This window comes from Fusarium mangiferae, assembly GCF_900044065.1.
Source record: "Fusarium mangiferae strain MRC7560 genome assembly, contig: FMAN_scaffold012, whole genome shotgun sequence".
Classification (NCBI taxonomy): Eukaryota; Fungi; Ascomycota; class Sordariomycetes; order Hypocreales; family Nectriaceae; genus Fusarium; species Fusarium mangiferae.
This window is the reverse complement of record NW_024573932.1, coordinates 1,508,154-1,529,151: the sequence shown is the minus strand read 5'-3', so window position 1 is coordinate 1,529,151 and position 20,998 is coordinate 1,508,154. Positions and strand designations below refer to the sequence as shown.

The 20,998-nt window shown below is 48.0% G+C and overlaps 9 protein-coding genes across 9 annotated transcripts; 6 read left to right on the top strand and 3 right to left on the bottom strand.

Annotated features, from left to right (window-relative positions):
* Positions 1 to 271: 271 nt before the first annotated feature.
* FMAN_08268 (uncharacterized protein) lies at positions 272 to 1,012 on the bottom strand (the record flags this gene model as incomplete). The annotated part of the gene is made up of 1 exon (XM_041821725.1): positions 272 to 1,012. One exon carries the CDS (start codon positions 1,010 to 1,012, stop codon positions 272 to 274), a length of 741 nt encoding a protein of 246 aa, XP_041687476.1.
* An 882-nt stretch (positions 1,013 to 1,894) lies between these two features.
* FMAN_16199 (uncharacterized protein) lies at positions 1,895 to 3,781 on the top strand (the record flags this gene model as incomplete). Its single annotated transcript, XM_041821724.1, has 1 exon — positions 1,895 to 3,781. One exon carries the CDS (start codon positions 1,895 to 1,897, stop codon positions 3,779 to 3,781), a length of 1,887 nt encoding a protein of 628 aa, XP_041687475.1.
* A 512-nt stretch (positions 3,782 to 4,293) lies between these two features.
* Positions 4,294 to 5,632, bottom strand: FMAN_08267 (uncharacterized protein; the record flags this gene model as incomplete). The annotated part of the gene is made up of 6 exons (XM_041821722.1): positions 4,294 to 4,655; positions 4,705 to 4,875; positions 4,924 to 5,015; positions 5,064 to 5,266; positions 5,314 to 5,559; positions 5,606 to 5,632. 6 exons carry the CDS (start codon positions 5,630 to 5,632, stop codon positions 4,294 to 4,296), a joined length of 1,101 nt encoding a protein of 366 aa, XP_041687474.1.
* Positions 5,633 to 8,386: 2,754 nt separating this feature from the next.
* On the top strand, positions 8,387 to 9,768 carry FMAN_08266 (uncharacterized protein; the record flags this gene model as incomplete). Its single annotated transcript, XM_041821721.1, has 4 exons — positions 8,387 to 8,594; positions 8,646 to 8,713; positions 8,769 to 9,142; positions 9,189 to 9,768. 4 exons carry the CDS (start codon positions 8,387 to 8,389, stop codon positions 9,766 to 9,768), a joined length of 1,230 nt encoding a protein of 409 aa, XP_041687473.1.
* Positions 9,769 to 10,273: 505 nt separating this feature from the next.
* Positions 10,274 to 10,849, top strand: FMAN_08265 (uncharacterized protein; the record flags this gene model as incomplete). Its single annotated transcript, XM_041821720.1, has 3 exons — positions 10,274 to 10,468; positions 10,530 to 10,627; positions 10,678 to 10,849. 3 exons carry the CDS (start codon positions 10,274 to 10,276, stop codon positions 10,847 to 10,849), a joined length of 465 nt encoding a protein of 154 aa, XP_041687472.1.
* A 432-nt stretch (positions 10,850 to 11,281) lies between these two features.
* FMAN_08264 (uncharacterized protein) lies at positions 11,282 to 12,328 on the bottom strand (the record flags this gene model as incomplete). Its single annotated transcript, XM_041821719.1, has 4 exons — positions 11,282 to 11,377; positions 11,426 to 11,664; positions 11,719 to 12,185; positions 12,234 to 12,328. 4 exons carry the CDS (start codon positions 12,326 to 12,328, stop codon positions 11,282 to 11,284), a joined length of 897 nt encoding a protein of 298 aa, XP_041687471.1.
* A 1,625-nt stretch (positions 12,329 to 13,953) lies between these two features.
* FMAN_08263 (uncharacterized protein) lies at positions 13,954 to 16,048 on the top strand (the record flags this gene model as incomplete). The annotated part of the gene is made up of 3 exons (XM_041821718.1): positions 13,954 to 14,309; positions 14,388 to 15,524; positions 15,580 to 16,048. 3 exons carry the CDS (start codon positions 13,954 to 13,956, stop codon positions 16,046 to 16,048), a joined length of 1,962 nt encoding a protein of 653 aa, XP_041687470.1.
* Positions 16,049 to 16,770: 722 nt separating this feature from the next.
* On the top strand, positions 16,771 to 17,892 carry FMAN_08262 (uncharacterized protein; the record flags this gene model as incomplete). Its single annotated transcript, XM_041821717.1, has 4 exons — positions 16,771 to 16,791; positions 16,843 to 16,984; positions 17,034 to 17,222; positions 17,276 to 17,892. 4 exons carry the CDS (start codon positions 16,771 to 16,773, stop codon positions 17,890 to 17,892), a joined length of 969 nt encoding a protein of 322 aa, XP_041687469.1.
* A 1,016-nt stretch (positions 17,893 to 18,908) lies between these two features.
* Positions 18,909 to 20,351, top strand: FMAN_08261 (uncharacterized protein; the record flags this gene model as incomplete). The annotated part of the gene is made up of 4 exons (XM_041821716.1): positions 18,909 to 19,284; positions 19,335 to 19,558; positions 19,607 to 19,983; positions 20,033 to 20,351. The coding sequence occupies 4 exons, from the start codon at positions 18,909 to 18,911 to the stop codon at positions 20,349 to 20,351; spliced, it is 1,296 nt and encodes a 431-aa protein (XP_041687468.1).
* Positions 20,352 to 20,998: the final 647 nt, after the last annotated feature.

The following is a 20,998-nucleotide window of genomic DNA, read 5'->3' as shown; positions in this document are numbered from 1 at the left end:
CAACCACGAACTTGATAGGCAAAACATCCGAGAGGTTGATGCGCCACCCCCGCAATATTTCGGGAGGGGGAAAAGCCGTGAAACACTGCAGCCGAGACGCGGCGCTATCAACGGCCCGAGATGAGGATCGTGGTGGAGTGGATCTGGCAGAGTCCATGAGCTCATGTTTATCTATGATTCTGTGTATTGTACATAAATCAAGCCTATATCTGTATCTGAAGTCGTTGATTCTGTGAGCGTGGAAAGAGTTTATTCTTGTTGCCACTTAAAGTTACTCCACAGGAAGCCATTGACATGCCAATTCCTTGATCTGAGCAGGGAAATGGTTTTCCGGAACCTGGGCACTTTCTCTGCCACTGAACCAAGAGTAAAATGCCCGAAGACTGGCCAATTCAGGGTCTGCCAGAAGATCGAGGGAGTAGAGGTCTTTGGCAAAGTGCAGAGTCGAGTACAAGACACAATCAGCAATAGTGGCTTGTCCATCTCCAGCATCAAAGCGGGTATCCCCCTCATAGTATTTCTCCAGCAATTTGAGATTCTTGGTGCAGTACTCAAGAGCAAGTTTCGCTGTGACCGGGTGCGTCTCCTCAAGCATGTTGAACAGCACCGTCCCCTTGTGGCACGCAAAGCCAAATTGGCTGGTGACTTCATCCGCAAGACCCAAAACCTCTCTGACGCGTGCTTTCTCCTCCGCCGCCCTTCCAAGCATACTGCCCCCTGCATCCTTAGCAAGTTCAACTTGCCATGGCTGCTGTGGATTATCGTAGATGTCTTCAAAGTACTCCAAAATGGCGATTGACTGCTTGATGAACACTCCATCTGGAAGACGCAAGATTGGCGCTGTGCCCTTGGGCTTTCCGGGTGCGGTCAGGCTATTGCTATTGGGAGAGACGGTTACTTCTGTAACTTTAATGAGTGGTGATTTGAGGAGGTTTTTCTCGGCGAGATAGATGAGGACGCGGCGGGGGTACATGCCCCATGAGAGGGAGAAGAGTTCAAGAGGGGCTGACATTGTGAGGGTAATTGATGGATGTTTTGGATGATTGAATGAGTTATGGCTATAAGGTTGGCTCAAAATGGACTTTTTATATGTGTTTGCGGGGAGACTTTGCGGATTGTTTAGTTTATGCGAAGTCTCCGATATGTCGGCGAGATTTGCGTCGGGATCCTTAAAGTGACCGGTGGCTATTGGCATATTTTCCGGCAAGAATATAACCGAGACAGGGACCAGTGAGGGAAATAGGACATTCTGAGGGCCAGGAAAACGCGTCAAGGAAAGGCCTATGCTAACAATGAGAGACGTCTCCTAGGGGAGGCAGGGTTGGCAACATTTTGAACGAAAGCACCTCAGGATATCAACAGACTTATATATGATTATATCTTGAGTTCAAAATCGGTTCAAAGTACGAGGAATAACACTTGATCAGATATGACCTCAGTCCCATGGTCTGCTATGCAGTTCTGGGACTATCTATTGAGTCAACGATCGAAGACACATCGACTAAGAGATAGACTAGTTTCTTGGAATACATCGGTGCTGTTTCAATCAAGGTTTCTGAATTGCACGATGAAAATAATCCACTGAGAAGTATTACCTGAATGGTGATATCAACACTCACGACGTGTTGAATGCGGAGTTAAGGTTTTGCGTGTCAGCCTCAGCACTGCAAGCAAAATACCTCAAAAGTTCGAGTAGACGCCGTAATTGAGCAGCCCATAAGCCAAGTTGTGATACGTAGTGATACGTATCTTCCTACCAAGACCATTTGTCTATAAATTCACCGCTTCATCCCTCATTCAGACACTCTTCAACAGATACCACATCCTGCTCCCGTCTCAAAGGGGGCACTGTACCCTTACACATCCCCATACTATCTCCCCCTCATCATTCAAGATGGCACCTCCATGCCTCTCCCGACTCCTCCTCATCTTCTTGGTGGGCCTTACCCATGTCATTGCTCATCCTGTCAACAAGGACGACTCAGCAGTGTTGGGCAGCGTCAACGTTAAGGGATCACCAGACCTCAAGTGGAAGCCCAAAGGTGAAAAGCACGACCATCGTAAAACTCACGTCCAGCACGGCAATGAGAATTCCACCACAATCGTCTATCAGAAAATCACGGTGACGTCTGATGGTAAGGACGTATCAAAGGACAAGCCTGGCAAGAATGGAAATGAAGAATCAACCAAGACCGAACATCCAGTGGAGTTTTCTTCGAAGCATGACAAAAACGTGGGCGCAACCCACAAAGACAAGGATCTGAAAACACACGACCACAAGAAACATAAGGACGAAAACATAAAGTATAAAAACAAACCGAAGGTGAAGCCTGATTTATTCAAGCCATATCGTTCAAGCCGCACGTCTGCCAACGATAACAAGAAGTCTGAAAGCATAAGACAGTGGAAGGATAATTCTATCGACAAGATCAAGAACAGCCAGTCATACAAAGAAAAGGAGCCACAGTACAAGAACAGCCAGTCATACAAAAAGTTCGGAGAAAAGCAGCAGACTAAGCCTACGGACTACGAATACGTCAAACCTCAGCGAGAAAACAGGGTCAAAGAGTCAGCGCGTCCCATGGTCGACGTGGACATGTTCAACAAACTCAAAAAGCCTTATGATAATATTTTCGCCGAGGGCAGGAGAAGGGAGAAGCAAAAAGAGCTCAAGAACAAGCTTCCTAGAAACGACAAGCAAGAAGCGGACAAGGACGGAAAACCTCTTAGACCCGACAACGACTCAGCCATCCAGCCAGAATTCAAAGTGTCTGATGTGACAGAAGACCAGTGGCTGAAATTGGCTGAAGATAAAGAATCGATGAAGATGCTAGCAAAAGCAAAGAAAAAATACAAAAAGCTGCTCGAGGAAGACAACGAGGAAGGCGAGAAAGAGTTTAAAGAGCTCCTTCGCCAGGCGTTGGTGCATAGTGGGAAGAAGGCACAGGAGAAAGACCCCAATAAAGCATCCAAGCCCAGCCCAAAATCCCTCAAGCTCTCGAGATACATAAAGTCATTGATGGAAGAGACTCTCGACAAGCCTCACAAGGCCGAACTAGCTCCTATTGGAGAGAAAGGAGTTGAGACAAAGAAAACTATTGGGAAACGATGTATAATGCCATGGTGGGTTTTCATTGCAGTCGAATTGGCGAAGAAGGAGACAATGAAGAAGGAGAAGAAAAAAATGGAGAAGAAAATGGAGGAAAAGCTGGGGCAGTTCATCAAGCCACCCTCGGACAAGTTTAAACCCGACTCTGATAATACAACCAGGTCTGGGCTAAACGACAAGAAGCAAGATTCTAAATCAAAGCTGCAAACGGAGAATAAGGAGAGCAAAAAGAAACCAGAGACGAAAACAAACACGGCCTCGGAACGCCCCATGCCTACGCGCTCTAGTTTGTTTGACAACGCTGTGGCCATAGAGATTAACAACTTCACATCGAAGGAAAGTGAGGATCTCGCAAGAAATCTTTACAAAACGGCATATAGGATACAGGCCCACAAGATTCAGAAGTACTTAAAAAGCTCCAAGGATAAGCATTCTGATCGGGGTGAGAAGTCCCTTGCAGGCCGGAGGCCGACTGTACGTCCGGTTCTAGATGTCAAGACCTTGACCAACACTTGGAGAAAAATTCGACGGCAACGGGCACGAGAAAGGTATCTTCGGATGCTTTTGGAGAGACATCCCAAGCTTAAGAAGAAACTTAGGGAGAAATATCCCAACCATCCCATGCTTGAGGATACAAGTCCTAGGCGTAAGGGATCCATCATACCGACATGAAGAGTGAAAGGATCTCGGGAATAAGACATAAGGTACCCAAAGACCAGACACACAATTAAGTTGCTTCGAATTCAGCCAGCACCTACCAGTAATCTTCATTCCTCTTGCAAGCTCTCGACTCGGCAAGCTTCTCGGTGGTGGGGGAAAAAAAGGACTGTTGGATCTCTCAGGTCTAGATTGCTCTCTAGTCCAGCCTCGGTTTGGTTGGTGCTTGATCTTCCATAGCTTGCGCCACAGCATACCAATACAATTGATTTTCCTTTAAAGAATTCTGCCTTTGGAAATAAGCTCGAGTGGCTTTATGGCCGGACGTGTATTAGTGCCAGTTGCGAATGTATAATATGTAATACTTTAGCACTTTGTGAAGTTCAAAACAGTGACTTTTATTAATTTCTTTCCAGTATGGGTTGTAGCAGACCATCCCAAAATGAATGAACGTATTAGTCCTCGTTCCATACTTGTGATAGACAGTGCTCTTTGAAGTCGCTCTGATACATTATTCCCCGTGTGCACTACTCATCGGATGACTCCCTCGCACGGGTACGAACCCGAGCCAATTCAATCTCAAAAGCTTTATTCTTTGCATCCTCATGTGAATCTGACGAGTCGGGACAAGACTCCAAGTCAAAATCTTGCGATGAGTGCGATAAGCGTCTGATAGGTCGACTAGGTGAAATACCCGATTGATCCTGCGCAAGTCTCGCTGCCTCAGGTTTCTGGATGGAATCAGTGGTGTAGCGACTGCTCTGGCTTGTTCCCTTTCCTCGAATGCTGTTGAATGCGCGTGAGTTGGCAGCGAGGTTGAAGTAGGGTCGTAATGAGGGGAGACAGGCGATGACCAGACCGAGATACAGATCCAGGGTATTCCAGAAGTCTATGGATTTGTTAGTATGGTTTTGGGTGGGTTTGGGTGAGAGACTTACGGGCTTCGACGATGGAGACTTTGCGGTTGGCTCCGAGAATGAATAGTTCGTGGAAGCGGACGATGCTGATGACCATGTTGATGATGCCGAGAAGGAAGGTCAAGTAAACACCAACTCGCAGCCATCCTTTGATCATGAGATCAGGTACGATAAGCCAAGGAAGAATGAAGACTGGGTCTATTAGCTTAGGTCATGTCATCGTCAAAGGGAAGCGCTTACTGAACACATCACCAGCAAAGTGCAGAGCCCAAGAAGTCTTCAAGAACATCATTGCAGAATTATGTGGACATTTGTTGTCAGGTTCCAATGACCTATAGCTGTTAGCAACTTGCATAATTTCACTGGTGACGGTGGCTTACCAGAATCGAGTGACCGGGATACAGACACAAAACGGAAGAACCATTGTGACGATATAAGATAGAGCGACGTAAAGAGCAGTGGCCCACAGAAACATTCTCCTCTTGTGCATATGAACAGGAATGACCTGGCGGTAGACGGCAAGCAGAGCAGCCTTGCAGAGATAAAACGCGGTGAAGAAAGGCAGAGCACAGATCCAAAGCAACTATACCATATTAGCCTTTATCCTTAATAACAATAATTTCGGCGTACCTTGAGAATGAACTCTTTATCCTTGCGAGTTCCATCATAGTCCTCCAAAGTGCCGTCGACCCATGGCTCCATCACCCCCATGTGAACATACGTGACGCAGAACGACGCCACGGTGATACCCGCTGCCCATGCTAGAATCATCCATATGTCGCTATCGATGAGTCTTCGTTTTTGGATGACGAGTCGGAGGTAAATTCGCGCGATGATGACGAGTGTCGACAAGGCTATAAGCGTCCATTCTGTGATCTGCACCCTGTTAGCTGACGCACAAGACAGCAACGATGATACTGACAAGAAGGGTTGACGGTCCTATCGCCATGGCTGCGGTGTTATTATGTCTTCAATCTTGTATAAGAGTGTCGTCGTTGAAACGGTTGCTTAATACTGTACGCACGTACGAGCAACGCTATATGTAAACCATGGAAGAAAAAAACCAGCAAATGCATCCGTCCACGAATGTGATGACACCCTCTCTAAATACCATCCTCGCTCTTTCGCGAGCAAGAAGAATAAAGTTTGCCTTTCCGTTTTCATACGCTATCCGGAATCTCTTAGCGGACGGGATGTGGCGCATTCCGTATGCAAGGGCTAGACGGGAGTCTGAGCAACCACAAAGCTAAAATAACTGGGTAGTGAGACCACAAGAGTCGAACCTGTTGTTGGTGATGGGCGGTGCTGGTATGTTATGCAAAGTCAGTTGGGTGTAGCGATTTGGTATGATGGTGAAGACGCTGTGACGCTTACGCAGATATGCTCGCTTAGTTGGTGAGGCTGGGAAAGGAAGGTTGAGGTCAACACGTGGCAAAGCCATTATTGAGAAAAAGGATTGTTGGGAGTGATGATGAGGTGATTTGGCGCATGTCTTGGCGAAGTGATTGCTAGATTGAGCAAGTTGGACGATGTCTGGACCGAAATGGCTATGAATTGAGGGTTCAGCGGTGTCTATTATAGACCTACTATACTGAAGGAGTAGGTTTCTGAGGTCCAGCACCCGTTCCAGGATTTGAATACATGATTAGTAAATATCTCATTGTGCTTATGTAGATCCAACGTCAAAGCCAGCTAGCTATTGGGATGAGTAAACTCGTGTCTTGACAGCGTCGCCTAGAGCTCTGGCTCTTGCATGCAATGTCAATTATCTTGAGCTTCCATCTGATCATATCCCTACAATCTATTACCCCGTATCCGAAGACTTCCTCCAAAGATTAGAGTACTTCACTCTGCATTCATCATGCCAGCTACCAGTCCCCAAAGCAAAAGCCGTTGGTCCGAGGCATGCAGCATGAGTAGAGACGTTATTAAATGACCATCGTATGTGTCATCTCACACCAATAACTCAACGGATCTATGGCAGCAGCGTTGGAAACAATGGTGCTTTTGTCGATGTCCAATGTCAGTGGCGCCGACGAAAATGTCGCTGATCTGCATCGCGTCAAGCGACTCGCTGATCGACCAACTCTATTCGAAAAGAGCTGCATTTCGCCAAGACTCCAAACGTTGCCAGTTCGAGGCTGTTTCATCATGACGAGGGAAGTTCAATCGCTTAACGGTGTTGCTCGGAAACTGTTTCTTGGGGACTTGAGGTGACCAAACGTGACCTCATAGGATCGACCGTCGAGGGGAAGCTGCTATGTAACGTTCAACCGGAACCTTTTAATTGTAAAAGGCAGTATTATGGGGTCGCATTGGCAATTCACGCGGTGAGCAGGCATACGTGAGATCGCCTGTACTTTGTTAAATTTATGGAGTAGTTTGGAAATGATACAACGTCGCGTAGAGGCCCCAGTCAATCCTCCGCAGAGAATATTGTACAAGCGAACGTATATTATACGACATATAGGGTAGTAGATCAGAACAAAATCATCACCAAATGTTTCATGTAATGTTTCGAGTCCGTGAAACCAAGAAATGTTTTAGTGGGGTACCCTCGGATAATCTAAGTCGCCATGACTCTCTATCAGGGTACGTCTAAGCTCAAACCGAGTCACGAAAAGGCCAAAGCGCTGTCAGGAACAAATACCTCATAGCGTGAGTAATCGTTTCCTACGCTAATTGGATCATTAACTACGTCAATGCCAAATGTCACGATAGCGTCGAGACGGACTGACATCTCAGTGCCATATTGACGGGCCCAAATCATTAATCGACCAGGGTCCCCCCGTCAAGCCAAGATCACATGCTCACTCTCTGCAGCGAGATCTTCGTTCGTCACCGGCCATGTTACAGATCTACTTGAAACCAAAAAGCACGCCTCGGAATTACGGATAATCACGACATTTCGATGTCGCTCGATTGTCAGGCAGGAATTAGTCGAAGCGGTGAGCCCAAAAGAAAAAGCAAAAATGAGATCTGATATGCAGGTCATTTCAATATTTCAACAAGGATATGGCTTGGCAATCAGTCTTGTCCAAGCTGTTGGGCCTGTAGGCGAAGCAGAACAATATCACCAGTGGAGATTCCAACAATTGATCGACGAAACAAAAAGGTCTTCATCGTTACAAATTCCTTACAAACCCCTCCTCTTTAACCTCGGAACATTCGGTAAGCCTGTCCAGTGTCAACACCAAACCCCTGCTCTCCCCCACTCCAACCACATGGCATATTGTGATCGGCAGTTATCAAATCCAAGCCGCACCGACACTCACGTCGCCCGCAACACGCTGCGGCAGTTGACGCCTCGATCTGGTTGGTGCAGGACCGCGCAGTAAAACTACGATCAGCGGTAATCTTCAGGTCCAGGGTATCATTGCCTCCGCAGATCAGGTCGGAGAGATTACAGCTTGAGGAAAGAGATGCACGATTAGATCACCACTGTACAGGGGACGCTGCGCTGAGACATATTGATGATTGGATATGCGTTATAAGCTCAAGCTCGTCGATCTCTTACAGTAGTGAGACGGAATCTGTGAGAGCTGAAGTATGAGCCCCTCTCGTGAAGTAATATACTTAACTAGACCTTGGGGTCCCCCCGCGCGTAGAAATGTGTTTCTGATGACTCCAAACATATGCTGAAATTTGTTTTGGTCGTGAGTGCATAATGTATCTCCGTTGGGCTGACGAGAGTCATCTAACTATGGACACTCGCTCAATGCCGGCGGATAGTTCATCCCGCTCGGTCGAGATTCAAGCGATTCTCATTACCTTCTCCATTCTTTCTACCATCACCGTCGCATTGCGACTCTATGTGCGATACAAGGTTCTCCATTCTCTTGGCTGGGATGATAGAGTTATGGCTGCTGCCCAGGTCCTTACAATTGGAGCTGCGGTAGCCATTGGTCTAGGTAAGCTTCGATTCATGTTATTGTGGAGGTTGAATGCTGACGGTGATGTAGAGAATAATTATGGTCTTGGACATCATACTTGGGAGCAGTCGAAGGAGAATTACGTTGCTTACATGAAGGTCAGTTTTTTGCTTCTACGCTTCTACGGTATCAAATTATGCTAATATTTACTAGGCGTTCTATGCTTCCGTTGTCGTATACAATGTCGCCATGTGTCTCGTCAAGATCGGAATTCTTCTTCAATACCGACGAGTCTTTGCCATACCAATCTTGCAGGCATTAACATTTTACGGACTAGTCATCATGGTCGCATGGACTATCACAATCGCTTTCCTCAATACTCTCATTTGTGTACCCGTCGCCAAGTTCTGGAACTCGGCTCTCGACGGACATTGCACCGATCCTTTGACGGTCTGGTACGTCATGGCTGGCTTCAACCTCGCCACAGACATCACTGTATTCTGCATGCCATTGCCAGTCATTGGAAGCTTGAACCTTCCCAAGAAACAAAAGATTATGCTGTTAGCAATCTTCAGTATTGGTTTCCTGTGAGTAGCTCAATCGCTTGTATCGCGCTGTTACTAACACGACCAGGACTTGCATCATCTCGATTATTCGCATTCGAACACTAAAGACAGCCGCCTCAACAAAAGATCCCAATTGGGACAATGTCGACGCCGCGATATGGTCATTCCTCGAAGTCACCCTCGCCATTATTTCCTCGTGCCTACCTACTCTCCGACCACTATTCTCCAAGCTCATGCCCAAGCTCTTTGCGTCGTCGTTCGGCCGAAGCAACCGTGCCTCTGGGTACGGCTATACTCGAACACGCAGTAGTCAAAACCTGCGTAGTATGTCTCGAAGGCGAACTCAAGACATCAGCCATGACTCCATTGAAGATACATCCACCTTGCGAAAGGATGAAGTACCTCTTCCATCAATTACTCAGAAACACTACCGAACATACCCTGGTGTCAGTGTTAGTATTAAAGCTGAGCAAGGACAGATTCATGGTGATGAGGTAGCGTCGCAGAGTCCGCTGGAGCCAAGCTCACCGAGTCGAGGTATCAAAGCCACGACTGTTGTTACACAAGAGATCGTGGTAGAGAGACGCTCAGACGATGAATGGAGCCACGGCAGACCAAGTGACAGCGATGCAACTCTGAGAGAATGAGATACAAACAAAAATGCCATTCTGCCGCTTCTTTATGAGACATGCATACCATTACCTAGCCCTTTAATGTAATCTTAATACACTTTTGTTTATTTTTAGCCCTTCACCGTATGTTCTAGACTCTCAAAGCTTGCCCCAAACTCTAGCTTTTTAGCTGTAGCTCTCCGGATTGGGAAGTTAGTGTTAGGGCGGAAGCCTCGGGCCCTCGGCACGGTTAGCTCAGGTCGACGCTTTCGGGATAGCTACGCGATCTAGCTCTGGTCTATTCTCGTCACAAGATGGCTCGATACGAACAGATAATCGCCCGTATCGCCTTTAGTAGAACGCCACAAGTCTATGCTGGCTCGTATTCAACTTTATTGCTTTTCACCGCAACGTTCAACGTTTTGCCATTTTGTATAAATAGTGGCTGTTATTCAGCTTATTCTCAATCATCATTCTACATCAATTTCTCTCTCATCTACAATACTCTCACATCTCAAAAGATTTCTTCTCACTCGTCAAAATGAAGTTCAGCATCCTTACTGCCCTTACCGCCATTGTCGGCAGCGCTGCCGCCGCTAACCAGGCTGTTGTCAAGAACGACTGCTCTGGCACCATCTACGTTCAGTCTTGGCCTTACAACGGCGGTGCTCCTGGACCTCTTGTGGCCCTCAAGCCCGGAAAGACCTTCTCTGAGAACCTTCGCTCTACTGGATCTGTTCGTATCCCTCCTTGATTGCTCCTACGCTGAACATGTGAAACTAACAAAATTCCTAAAGACCGTCAAGATTGCCACTACCAAGACTCTTTCCAACCCTCTCTTCTTCGGCTACTCCTCCACCTCCAAGCCCAACTACGTTTACTACGAGTTCAGCACGTAAGTTCAAGTACTCGATCACTGCTTTAAAATTATACTAACAGGCCTAGTCAATGGGGCAACCCCTTCGCCAACAAGCACAACATCCTTACCACTGGTAAGGGATGCAAGCAGTTCGACTGTGCTGCTGGTGATGCTTCTTGCTACAGCACTCCCAGCATGAAGAAGGTCTACGGCTGCCCTCAGCCTGCTACCATTACTGCCACCATCTGCGCCAAATAGAGGAGTCACTGGACAGGACTAGCGAGCCCTTTAAACGTTTGGGGGGACGCGAATAGACAGAGACATGTATAGATCTTCTATGTTACAGTAGTAATGCATATTGAATAATGAAAATGATTCGTCTAAAGTGAAATTGGTATTTGGTGCTTAACTGCAATTTCCATTACTATGAGCCCAAGTAATAATTAGTAGGCACAGGACTAACGCAAATAGTGATCAACCGGGAGGGTTCTTGTGCACAATACACAGGTCAAGATGCTCCAAACAGTGGGCTTATAGTTTATGACTTGTGATATATACATATACCTCATGCTTCTGATAGAATAGTTAAAATGCACTTAATTAGTGTCTCATAAACTAATAACTCATTTTCTCAGATAAACCTCAGAACACCATCTGCTTGACAGGAACCCAGCCTCAGTCTTGGTCGGTTTACCATCCAAAGCCATTAGATTTGAGTTCATTCGCCACCTGTTCAGCCACCAGCTGGTTAATAGCAATTCCAGGGTGATAGTCATTAAACCATAGCTATCAAATATCAGTACAAAATGCCTTTACTCAAGGGAGGTTACTCACGCATGATTTTCCATCGCTGTTGTAGCATGTTGCATCAGGAGCGCCGTGGGCCTTGGGGTTGTTGATGGCCTTCTTAAAGGAAACAGATGTATCAACGAGAAGAGTTTTGGCACCAGAATTGGCTTTCTTGAAAGCGCTGAGTTTTGCTGCCAACTTGCTATTGTAAAGCTTGATGGCCTTGACGAGAAGAGCGTTCGAGTCGGCGCCTTGTTGAATCATCAATGGCGTCAGCTCGGTTGCTACATACATCATTAGCATGGAAGTCTCAAACATTGTAGCAGTTATTAACTTACGTGGAACGCTGAGCAAGACGAATTTACGGAGGCCAGCCTTGTACAGAACCTGCAGCAACTCAAAGTATCTCGTAGTAGCTTTCTCAACCACTGCATCTGAATCTTGCAGATAGAAAGAGTTTCCAACGTCATTAACGCCGATCCAAACTCCTGCAATGGTATTCTGCGCTGTCCAAGACGTCCCAGCTGGGTGCTTGCCGACGGAGTTGGAAAACTGGTTGACCTGGTCGACAAAACTCAAAACAGTGCTAGCATAGGGCTTGACGATATTGGCATCGACTGTAGCGCCTCCATACGCAAAGTTGTATGACAGAACAAGGGAGTTGTTTTGCTCTTTAACAATGTCGCCAACCCAGTTTGCTCCGCCGGCTGCTGTCCATCCGGGGAATGGGGGGTTGCCGAGGGGGTTTGCGGCAGAGGGTTTTGCGCCGTTGGGGTCGAAACCTGTCTGTGAGTATGAGTCGCCACTAAGATACGTCAATTTTACTTCGCGGGTATATCGTTTGCTGACTCACAAGGTGAAGAGATAGCTTATGCTTGACGCTGCGTGCACTGCAGCGCTCTGAACCAAGACGCTACCCATGGCAGCAACAAGAAGTTTGGACAGCATGATGGAGGAATCAACAGGAAAACACTATAAGCTGAATCGCCTGCCAAGACAATTTATCCAGTCTTGCAAGTTTCACATAGCGAACAATGGACTACTTATATCTACTCAAATCCACGTTTCAGATCCCAGGCCCAACGTTGCTTTCTCATCCCACAAATCAGGAGCCGATCTTGTGACCAAGGAACGTCAACGGAAGATCTTGTTTAAGCATAATGTCTGGAAAGGGATGGACGGAGGTGGTCCGAGGCGGGGTATAACATATTTGGACTGGGACATGCCATGATGGCGACATGTAGATCACACAGTGAAGCTCTCAGATGGGAGCTGTAATTGGCACGGAGGAATATTTTCCGTGGACAGATCTGTGCTTTCCCGTCGGTCCGGTCTAGATATCGCTTAGCTCATTAGTCTGCATTACATAGTATATTGTTATTGTTATTGTATTGTTTTACGCTGGTATAAATTCGGAGGGAGGGAATGAAATATGATATCCGCCAGGAGGCTTACAGCTTCGATGGTGCGTTGACCATACACAAACCTCCAACACAAGGGTCTGTTGATGATCTACAGCATTATATGCGTGAGTAATTCGCTGGGATCTCCAGGTGATGAGTTTGAATCAATCACTTCACCAGGAAATTGCGACAAATTTTCTTTAGAAAAGCAAATATTTTCTTTCCGACAACAAAGTGAGTAGCACTAAACGTTATAATGAGATATGGTGGCACCATTTTGGTATGTCAATCGAGGCCATTTGTGGTGCTAGGTGCAGGGTAGCTGACTATCTTGAAAAAGCATCGTCCCTTGGCGCTAAACTGGTATCTGTCTGCAATCTTATAAAGAACGTATATCTCAATAGTGCGATATCACTCTGATAAGATATATATCTTAGCTTCCCTCTAGAAACAGTTCTGGCAGGTCATAAAGAACGTGCTGCTCTGTGTTGATAGTGGAAGAGTGGTGACAGAAAAGACCTAACCTTATGGATACGACTTTTGGTGAACTGCTGTTAGCGCTTTCTTTCGCCCTAAAGCGAACCTGGTTGGCACTTTTGAACAAACCAAGCAGGGGTCCATACACAAATGCGGGGGACTTCATGCAAGCAACCAATAACCACGCATAAATTACCAACATCTCGTCTGCCGAAAAGCCGTGATTTATGGAGTCCAGCGCATCAACAAATGAGAAAACCCAACAATGCTCTTTACCACGTGGAAGCGGCCCTCCAACACATTGGCTTTATCGCATCCAACATCTTGACCCGAGGCTTTAAGCTGAATCCGTTATTATCGGCCGAGTCTTTTTGCTAGAAGCTTATCTTAGCTTGCTTATCACGTTTCATCGTAATCAACCTTGATTGGATCAAAGCGTAGATTCACAGGGGTGAGGGTGAAGCTAAACTTGTTACTGCTACCGGCGAGAGCCGTCAGATCCGATTGTTGTTAATGGTTTTGGAGGAGGTGATGATTTGAGATGACGATCCGGCAGCTGAGTTCCGATCAGATGGGGAGTTCCGCGATGATAGGAATTATATATACCAAGGTTGCATTTGAACTGAAACACGATGGCAGGTGTAGATTCTTTACTGTTCTCATTACCGACTCGCTAGGTATCCTCGGTTCATCATGAAGTCCCTTGCTGCACCCAGCCTCCTGGCCGCTCTTCTCACGACACCCGCTCTCTCAAAGCCCGTCGTCGATGAGAAGTATCCCTACAAGGGCCCAGCAGTCCCCGTCGGCGATTGGGTCGATCCCACCGTCAACGGCAACGGAAAAGGATTCCCTCGTCTCGTGGAACCTCCAGCCGTAAAGCCTAGCTCTTCAAACCCCAGCAACAACGTCAATGTTATTTCGACGTCGTATACTCCCGGCGGCATCAACATTCACTACCAGACGCCTTTTGGACTCGGTGCTGCGCCGGCTGTTCATTGGGGAACGAGCGCGTCTGAGTTGAAGAATAAAGCTACTGGTTCGACTACTACGTAAGTTCCCGCGTCTTGGCGCAGGGATTTACCCGATTTGTCTGCGCGTCGGAACGTCATTGGCTTACGTTTCTCTAGCTACGATCGCACTCCTCCTTGTTCTGCTGTCAAGGCTGTTACGCAGTGCAATCAGTTCTTCCACGATGTTCAGATCAGCGACCTCAAGCCGGGCAAGACTTACTACTATCAGATCCCCGCTGCGAACGGCACCACCAAATCTGACGTTCTCAGCTTCACTACCGCTCGTGAAGCGGGTGACAAGTCAGAGTTCACCATCGCTGTTCTCAACGACATGGGCTATACTAACGCCGCTGGTACTTACAAGTATCTCAACAAGGCTGTTTCTGACGGCGCTGCGTTCGCCTGGCACGGTGGTGATCTGAGCTATGCTGATGATTGGTTCTCGGGCATTCTGCCCTGCGAGGATGACTGGCCTGTTTGCTACAACGGAACTTCAACCAGTCTTCCCGGCGGCGGTCCTATCCCTGATGACTACAAGACTCCTCTTCCCAAGGGCGAGGTCGCTAACCAGGGAAGTCCCCGTGGCGGTGACATGAGCGTTTTGTACGAGTCGAACTGGGATCTCTGGCAGCAGTGGCTCAACAGCATCACCCTCAAGATTCCCTACATGGTTCTCCCCGGTAACCACGAAACCACCTGCGCCGAGTTCGACGGCGGAAACAACACCCTCTCTGCGTATCTCGACAACGATAAGAGCAATGCCACCCAGGCTAACATGACGCTTAACTACTACTCCTGCCCTCCGTCACAGCGCAACTTCACCGCTTTCCAGAACCGCTTCCATATGGCTGGTGACAAATCTGGCGGTGTTGGCAACTTCTGGTACTCCTTCGACTACGGTCTAGCTCACTTTGTCTCCATCAATACAGAGACCGATTATGCCAACAGTCCTGAGAAGCCGTTTGCTGCGGATCTTAAGGGTGATGAGACGCATCCCACGGCGAATGAGACTTATGTCACTGATGCTGGTCCTTTTGGTGCTGTGCATGGTTCTTACAACGATACCAAGAACTACGAGCAGTATCAGTGGTTGGCTAAGGATCTTGAGAGCGTTGATCGATGCAAGACCCCTTGGGTTATCGTCATGGGCCATCGTCCTATGTACAGCTCTGAAGTGGCCAAGTACCAGGTTAACCTCCGTGCTGCGTTTGAGGATCTGATGTTGAAGAACAACGTCGATGTCTATATTGCCGGGTGAGTCAATGTCTCAACCGACCACGATCAAGATCTGTGTACTAATATTAGACAGCCACATTCATTGGTATGAGCGTCTTCAGCCCATGGGCCACAACGGCACCCTTGACTCTGGCTCCATCATCAACAACAACACCTACAAGTCCAACCCCGGCAAATCAATGGTCCATCTCGTCAACGGAGCCGCAGGCAACCTCGAGAGCCACAGCGTTCTCGACGGCGAGCCTCGTCTCAACATGACCATGTTCCTTGACCAGACTCACTTTGGTTTCGCCAAGTTGACGGTTCATAACGAGACTGCGCTGTCTTGGAACTTTATCCACGGCGACGGTGGTGTTGTAGGTGATGAGCTGACTGTCTTGAAGGAGAATGCTTCCAAGTGCGCTGCTTCTGGCTCTGGAAACTCTTCTTCGTCTGGAGGTGCGAGCGGTACCAAAGCCCCGGTTGCTACTCCTACTAGCGCTGGTACCAAGACGTTTGTCTCTGGGGTTCTTGGCCTCCTTGCTCTTGCTCTGGCTTTCTAGAGGACATAAGAGACTAGATATAGATGGTAGCTTTGTTGTTAGACATTCTTCCCCGAGAGGGCTTGTGACGCATAATCACACAATTGAGTCGATTTCTAATCTTAATCGGGTTAGTCATATGGCCTCTGACCTTGTGTTACGTGAAGTGATGTATTATCCAAGTCCCGGATTGATAAGCAGACAACAATAAAACCAGTATCACTTAGTCCCTCGCGCAAGCATTGCAGCATTTATACAAACCCAGGCACCATCTGATTGGCATGTAGCCTATTCTTTCTTTTTATATACCCACCAGGCCTCGCCAGCTGTCATTCTCTCTTTCGTCACAGCCCAACCACTTTTGGCCCAAAGAGCAACGCCGCATACGTCAGATCCTCTGTGCAGCATGGGATGCGACAAGACATTCCCCAATGAGGGACACAAAAGGGTAAACATGACGTAGATAGTGCCGGATCAGCTCGGCAGATACCGAGCTAAAATGAACTTGGCAACTTATAAGGGCAAGATTTTCGCTTACGCCTTGCTAGCTGAGAGCTGATGTCTCACCTTTGGCAGATCGATGATGCCCGTCTGACTTGGAAACAGATAATATTTCGTGACTGCGTCCTAATCAATCATCAATTCTCAGACTCTGACTTTCTAAACCTTTCGTGCCGGACGCTATCGGCAACCGACTGATTGCTTATCCTGCCTTTTACTGTGAAAATTACCGAAGATTCAACATGGTTATCATTGTCACTGGCGTAAGCGAGCCTATAGCAGCGACGCAGACATGAAGCTAACCTCATCCACAGGGCGCTGGGTTCCTCGGCTGCAATTTAATCCAGCTGCTTCTCGAGAAGAATCACGAAGTCGTCGTGATTGATTCGCTATGGACGGGATCTCAAAGTACCCTCGATAATTTCCGATCAGACAAGCGAGTGCGATATATCCAGTGCGCTTAGTTCACTCCGACACGCATTTCCAGCGCTGATATTTTATAGAGCTGATGTACGAGATCCGTTGCCGTGGATAGACAACGTCGAGCAAATCTACCATCTCGCGTGCCCTGCGAGTCCCGTGCATTTTGAGACTCAACCGATTGATATCTTGCAAACTTGCTTCAATGGCGCATCGAATGTCCTGGACTATGCGCTGAAACATAACGCTCGAGTGCTACTCGCTAGTACATCAGGTATGAGTTCTTCACTTGGCGAGTAGCTATGATACAGACTGATGGCCTTGCAGAAGTTTACGGCGACTCACAAATTGCCCGCCAACGCGAAGATTATCGAGGTAATGTCAACTGCTTCGGTCCGCGCGCCTGCTACGACGAAGGCAAGCGAGTCATGGAAGCACTCGGATATGCCTATCAAGCCGAACACGGTCTCGAAGTCCGGATTGCACGAATATTCAACGCCTACGGCCCATTCATGGAGCCCGAAGACGGCCGCGCAGTTCCCAACTTCATCATGGCAGCCCTGAAGAGAGAACCAATCACAATATTCGGAGATGGACACGCAACGCGGTGCTTCCAACACGCCAACGATTGTGTTCGAGGTTTGGAGGCCCTGATGAATAGTGGTTATCATGGACCGGTTAATATCGGCAGTGATCTAGAGATGGAGATTAGTGAGATTGCGGATATAATATCTCGTGTCGTGGCGGAGAAAACAGGATATGAAGATCCTGTTGCTGTTCGGTTACTGCCCAAGAGGGAGGATGATCCTATTAGGCGGAAGCCAGATACGAGTCTTGCTGAGAGGGTTTTGGGTTGGAAGCCTAGGGTGTCGTTGGAGGAGGGAGTAGCTTCGACGGTTGACTGGTTTATTCAGCGGGAGAATGGCATTTCGAGCAGGCTTTAAGATACATGCGGCTTGTGGTTCATGAGTAATGAGACATATTTGATTTAGGTAGCATAACAAGATATTGGTCTCTAGTTTTGTGTCTCAGTGTCATGACAGATTGAATGAACTCTGTCCAATATCTCAACGTCGTATGACCACCAATCAGACATTGACAGAGTAGCATCTCATTTTGAACACGTATTTAACCCTAACTCAATTCTATACACTACGATTCGGTGTGCAATATGTGACATGGCATGACAATCTTATTGGAAGGGGCTTAATCGGAACATCGGATCGGGTACGTCTACTACTACCCTAGATTGTTGGGTGTCAAACCAGCTTAACCAATCCATGTCGACTCAGCTCTTGAACGAAGTGTTGCTTAGAATAGAATATACTTTTGAGGGATTTATTTGCGTAAACACGAAAAAGAGCATTGAGTGTGGCTTCTGAAATGCTTATCTAACCAGGCGTACCACTCAAAACTTGACAAGTCGCGTCAACAGAAACAGCATCATTCAGCACGGCCATAAGGCTTACGCCCCCAGCCCATCCCACCGAGACCCGAAACGCCGGAACGATCGGATGCTCGCCGAGTCAGCGCCAACCGCTTCACAAATGCCGAACACAATCTCACCACCAGAAAAGCCCAACGCTACAGAATTGCCGTGATCTGTGCGCTTTAGACTTTAAGGCTATGTAACCCGGGCCTATGCGCTCTCACTGGCGGAAATTTGAAACCTGGGGACGTGCAAAGGGTTAATTAAACTCTATGCAGAGTAAATACGCGGTGAAACGCTGACGCGCTCTCCCTTCTAGAACATGCACGTTTAGCTTCTAATTAAACTTAATTCACAAAAAGGGACGGCGGCATTGCGTTGGCGGAGGGCGCATTTAAACCGCTGCACCGCGCTATTTCTTTCTGTATTTGGCTCATCAACCTCCAACGGTCTTCATTCTTTCGTTTTTTCCTGTTTTGCAAATACATACACTCCTTTAAAACAACGTCACTCATTTCTTCTTCGCTAATCATGCGCGTTACTACCCTCCTGGGCCTGAGCGCCTACGCCGTCGCCGAGGCGAGCTGTTCGCGTAACATTATTTACTACGACCAGTGGCACACCAAGGATCTGCCCTCCAAGGATGTCACCCACAGCGTCACTCACGTCATGATGTCCTTTGCCAACTCCTCGCTCTTCACTACCGAGCCTTCTGGCAAGTACGAGCCTTTCCAGCCTCTTAAGGAGGTTCGCGCTCTGTTTGATCACGACATCAAGGTTTGTCTTGCTGTTGGTGGTTGGGGCGACAATGCTGGTTTCGATGCGGGTCTCAAGACCGATCGTACCCGGGAGAGGTTCGCTCGCAACGTTGCTTCTACTCTTGATCGACTCGGTTTCGACTGTGTTGGTATGTGCTCTGTATATGAAATTTCATGGCAAGTTTGCTAATATGCTCAGATATCGATATGGAGTACCCTGGTGGTAACGGCGCCGACTACAAGCAGGTCGTCAACTCCAAGAAGACCTACGAGATCAAGGCCTTCCCCAAGCTCCTCAAGGAGATCAAGAAGTTCATCGGCTCCAAGGAGCTCTCCATCGCTGTCCCCGGTCTTGAGCGTGACATGATCGCCTACATCCCCAGCGAGACCCCCCTCATCGAGAAGTCCGTCGACTTTGTCAACGTAAGCACTCCCTCTCAGCCTTATGAAACCGTCTACTAACCTCTTCAGGTCATGACCTATGATCTCATGAACCGCCGTGATCACTACACCACCCACCACGTCTCCGTCAAGGGTGCCGCCCGTGCCATCGACAAGTATCTCTCCCTCGGCTTCCCCGCCCACAAGCTCGTCCTCGGCATTCCCTTCTATGCCAAGTATTTCATCACCAAGCAGGGCTACAAGTGCACCAACCCCATCGGCTGCCCTACCGAGCTCCTCGAGAACCCCGATGGTAGCGACACCGGCAAGTCTGGCTCCATGACTTTCGAGGCTGCCAACTTTGTCTCTGCCCCTACCAACCTCACTGCTACTCCTGATGCTACCTGCGGTGCTGGCACTTTCTTCAAGTGCGCTACCGGATCTTGCTGTGCTGCTTCCGGCTGGTGGTAAGTGTCTTTCTGAAATCGTTACTAGACAATAGCTAACATGTAACAGTGGTGATACTGCTGCTCACTGCGGTGCTGGCTGCCAGTCTGCCTACGGCAAGTGTGACGGCGTCGATATCTCCGCTTCGTTCCATGAGGCTCTCGACAAGGGCAAGACTGACAAGGCCAACGGAGGACAGTGGTACTGGGATGCCCCCAACCGTATCTTCTGGTCTTGGGACACTCCCGAGCTCATCGCTGAGAAGATCAACCTTCTTGCCAAGACCCGCGGCATCAAGAGCGTCATGGCCTGGGCCCTTGCTCTTGACAGCCATGACTGGAGCCACCTCAAGGCCATGCAGCAGGGCTTCGACCGTGTCAACGCTTAGATGGCCGGTAGCTGGGCTCTCGGGGCCGAATCATAGACTCATAGAATAATAGCTGGGGTGTGAGGTCAACGGATTTGTTTAGTACTGCAATAAATAAGTCGTCCCTGGTGCACTTACTATTTACGCCATATATTATTTTGCCTGGTGACTATTATGAAGACCGGATTAGAGAGTAGATTAATAGACTGGCAGCGCATTAGCCCTTGTACTGGTCCGCCAGTCATTGAACTTAGGCTGAGATCTTCACTTTTATGGCAGATGTGATATTATCCGTGATCTCAAAACATGGTGCGGTCGGCCACATTACCAAATCAGTCGCTTACTCAACTAGGTACTTTGGTCGAATGACATCCATTGGCGAGCCGTCTGTATGTTGTGGAGCTATTCCTGTCGTGTCGTCAGCCCTAATCCACATTGGCATTGAAGATGCGACATATCTGACATTGTGCTTATTTCAACAGCATGGGTACAGGCTCATGAGTAGTAACCATTGGCTAAGGTGTTATAATCCGACTAAAGATGGAGTTAAGTCTACCCAGAAGGAAGATGACTGCCTGACTGAGAGTCTGAGGGATAAATATTCGACATGGTCGCTCGCTGAGCGATGACTGCTGCTTCTCATCAGTTACCTTGCATTGACCTCAACT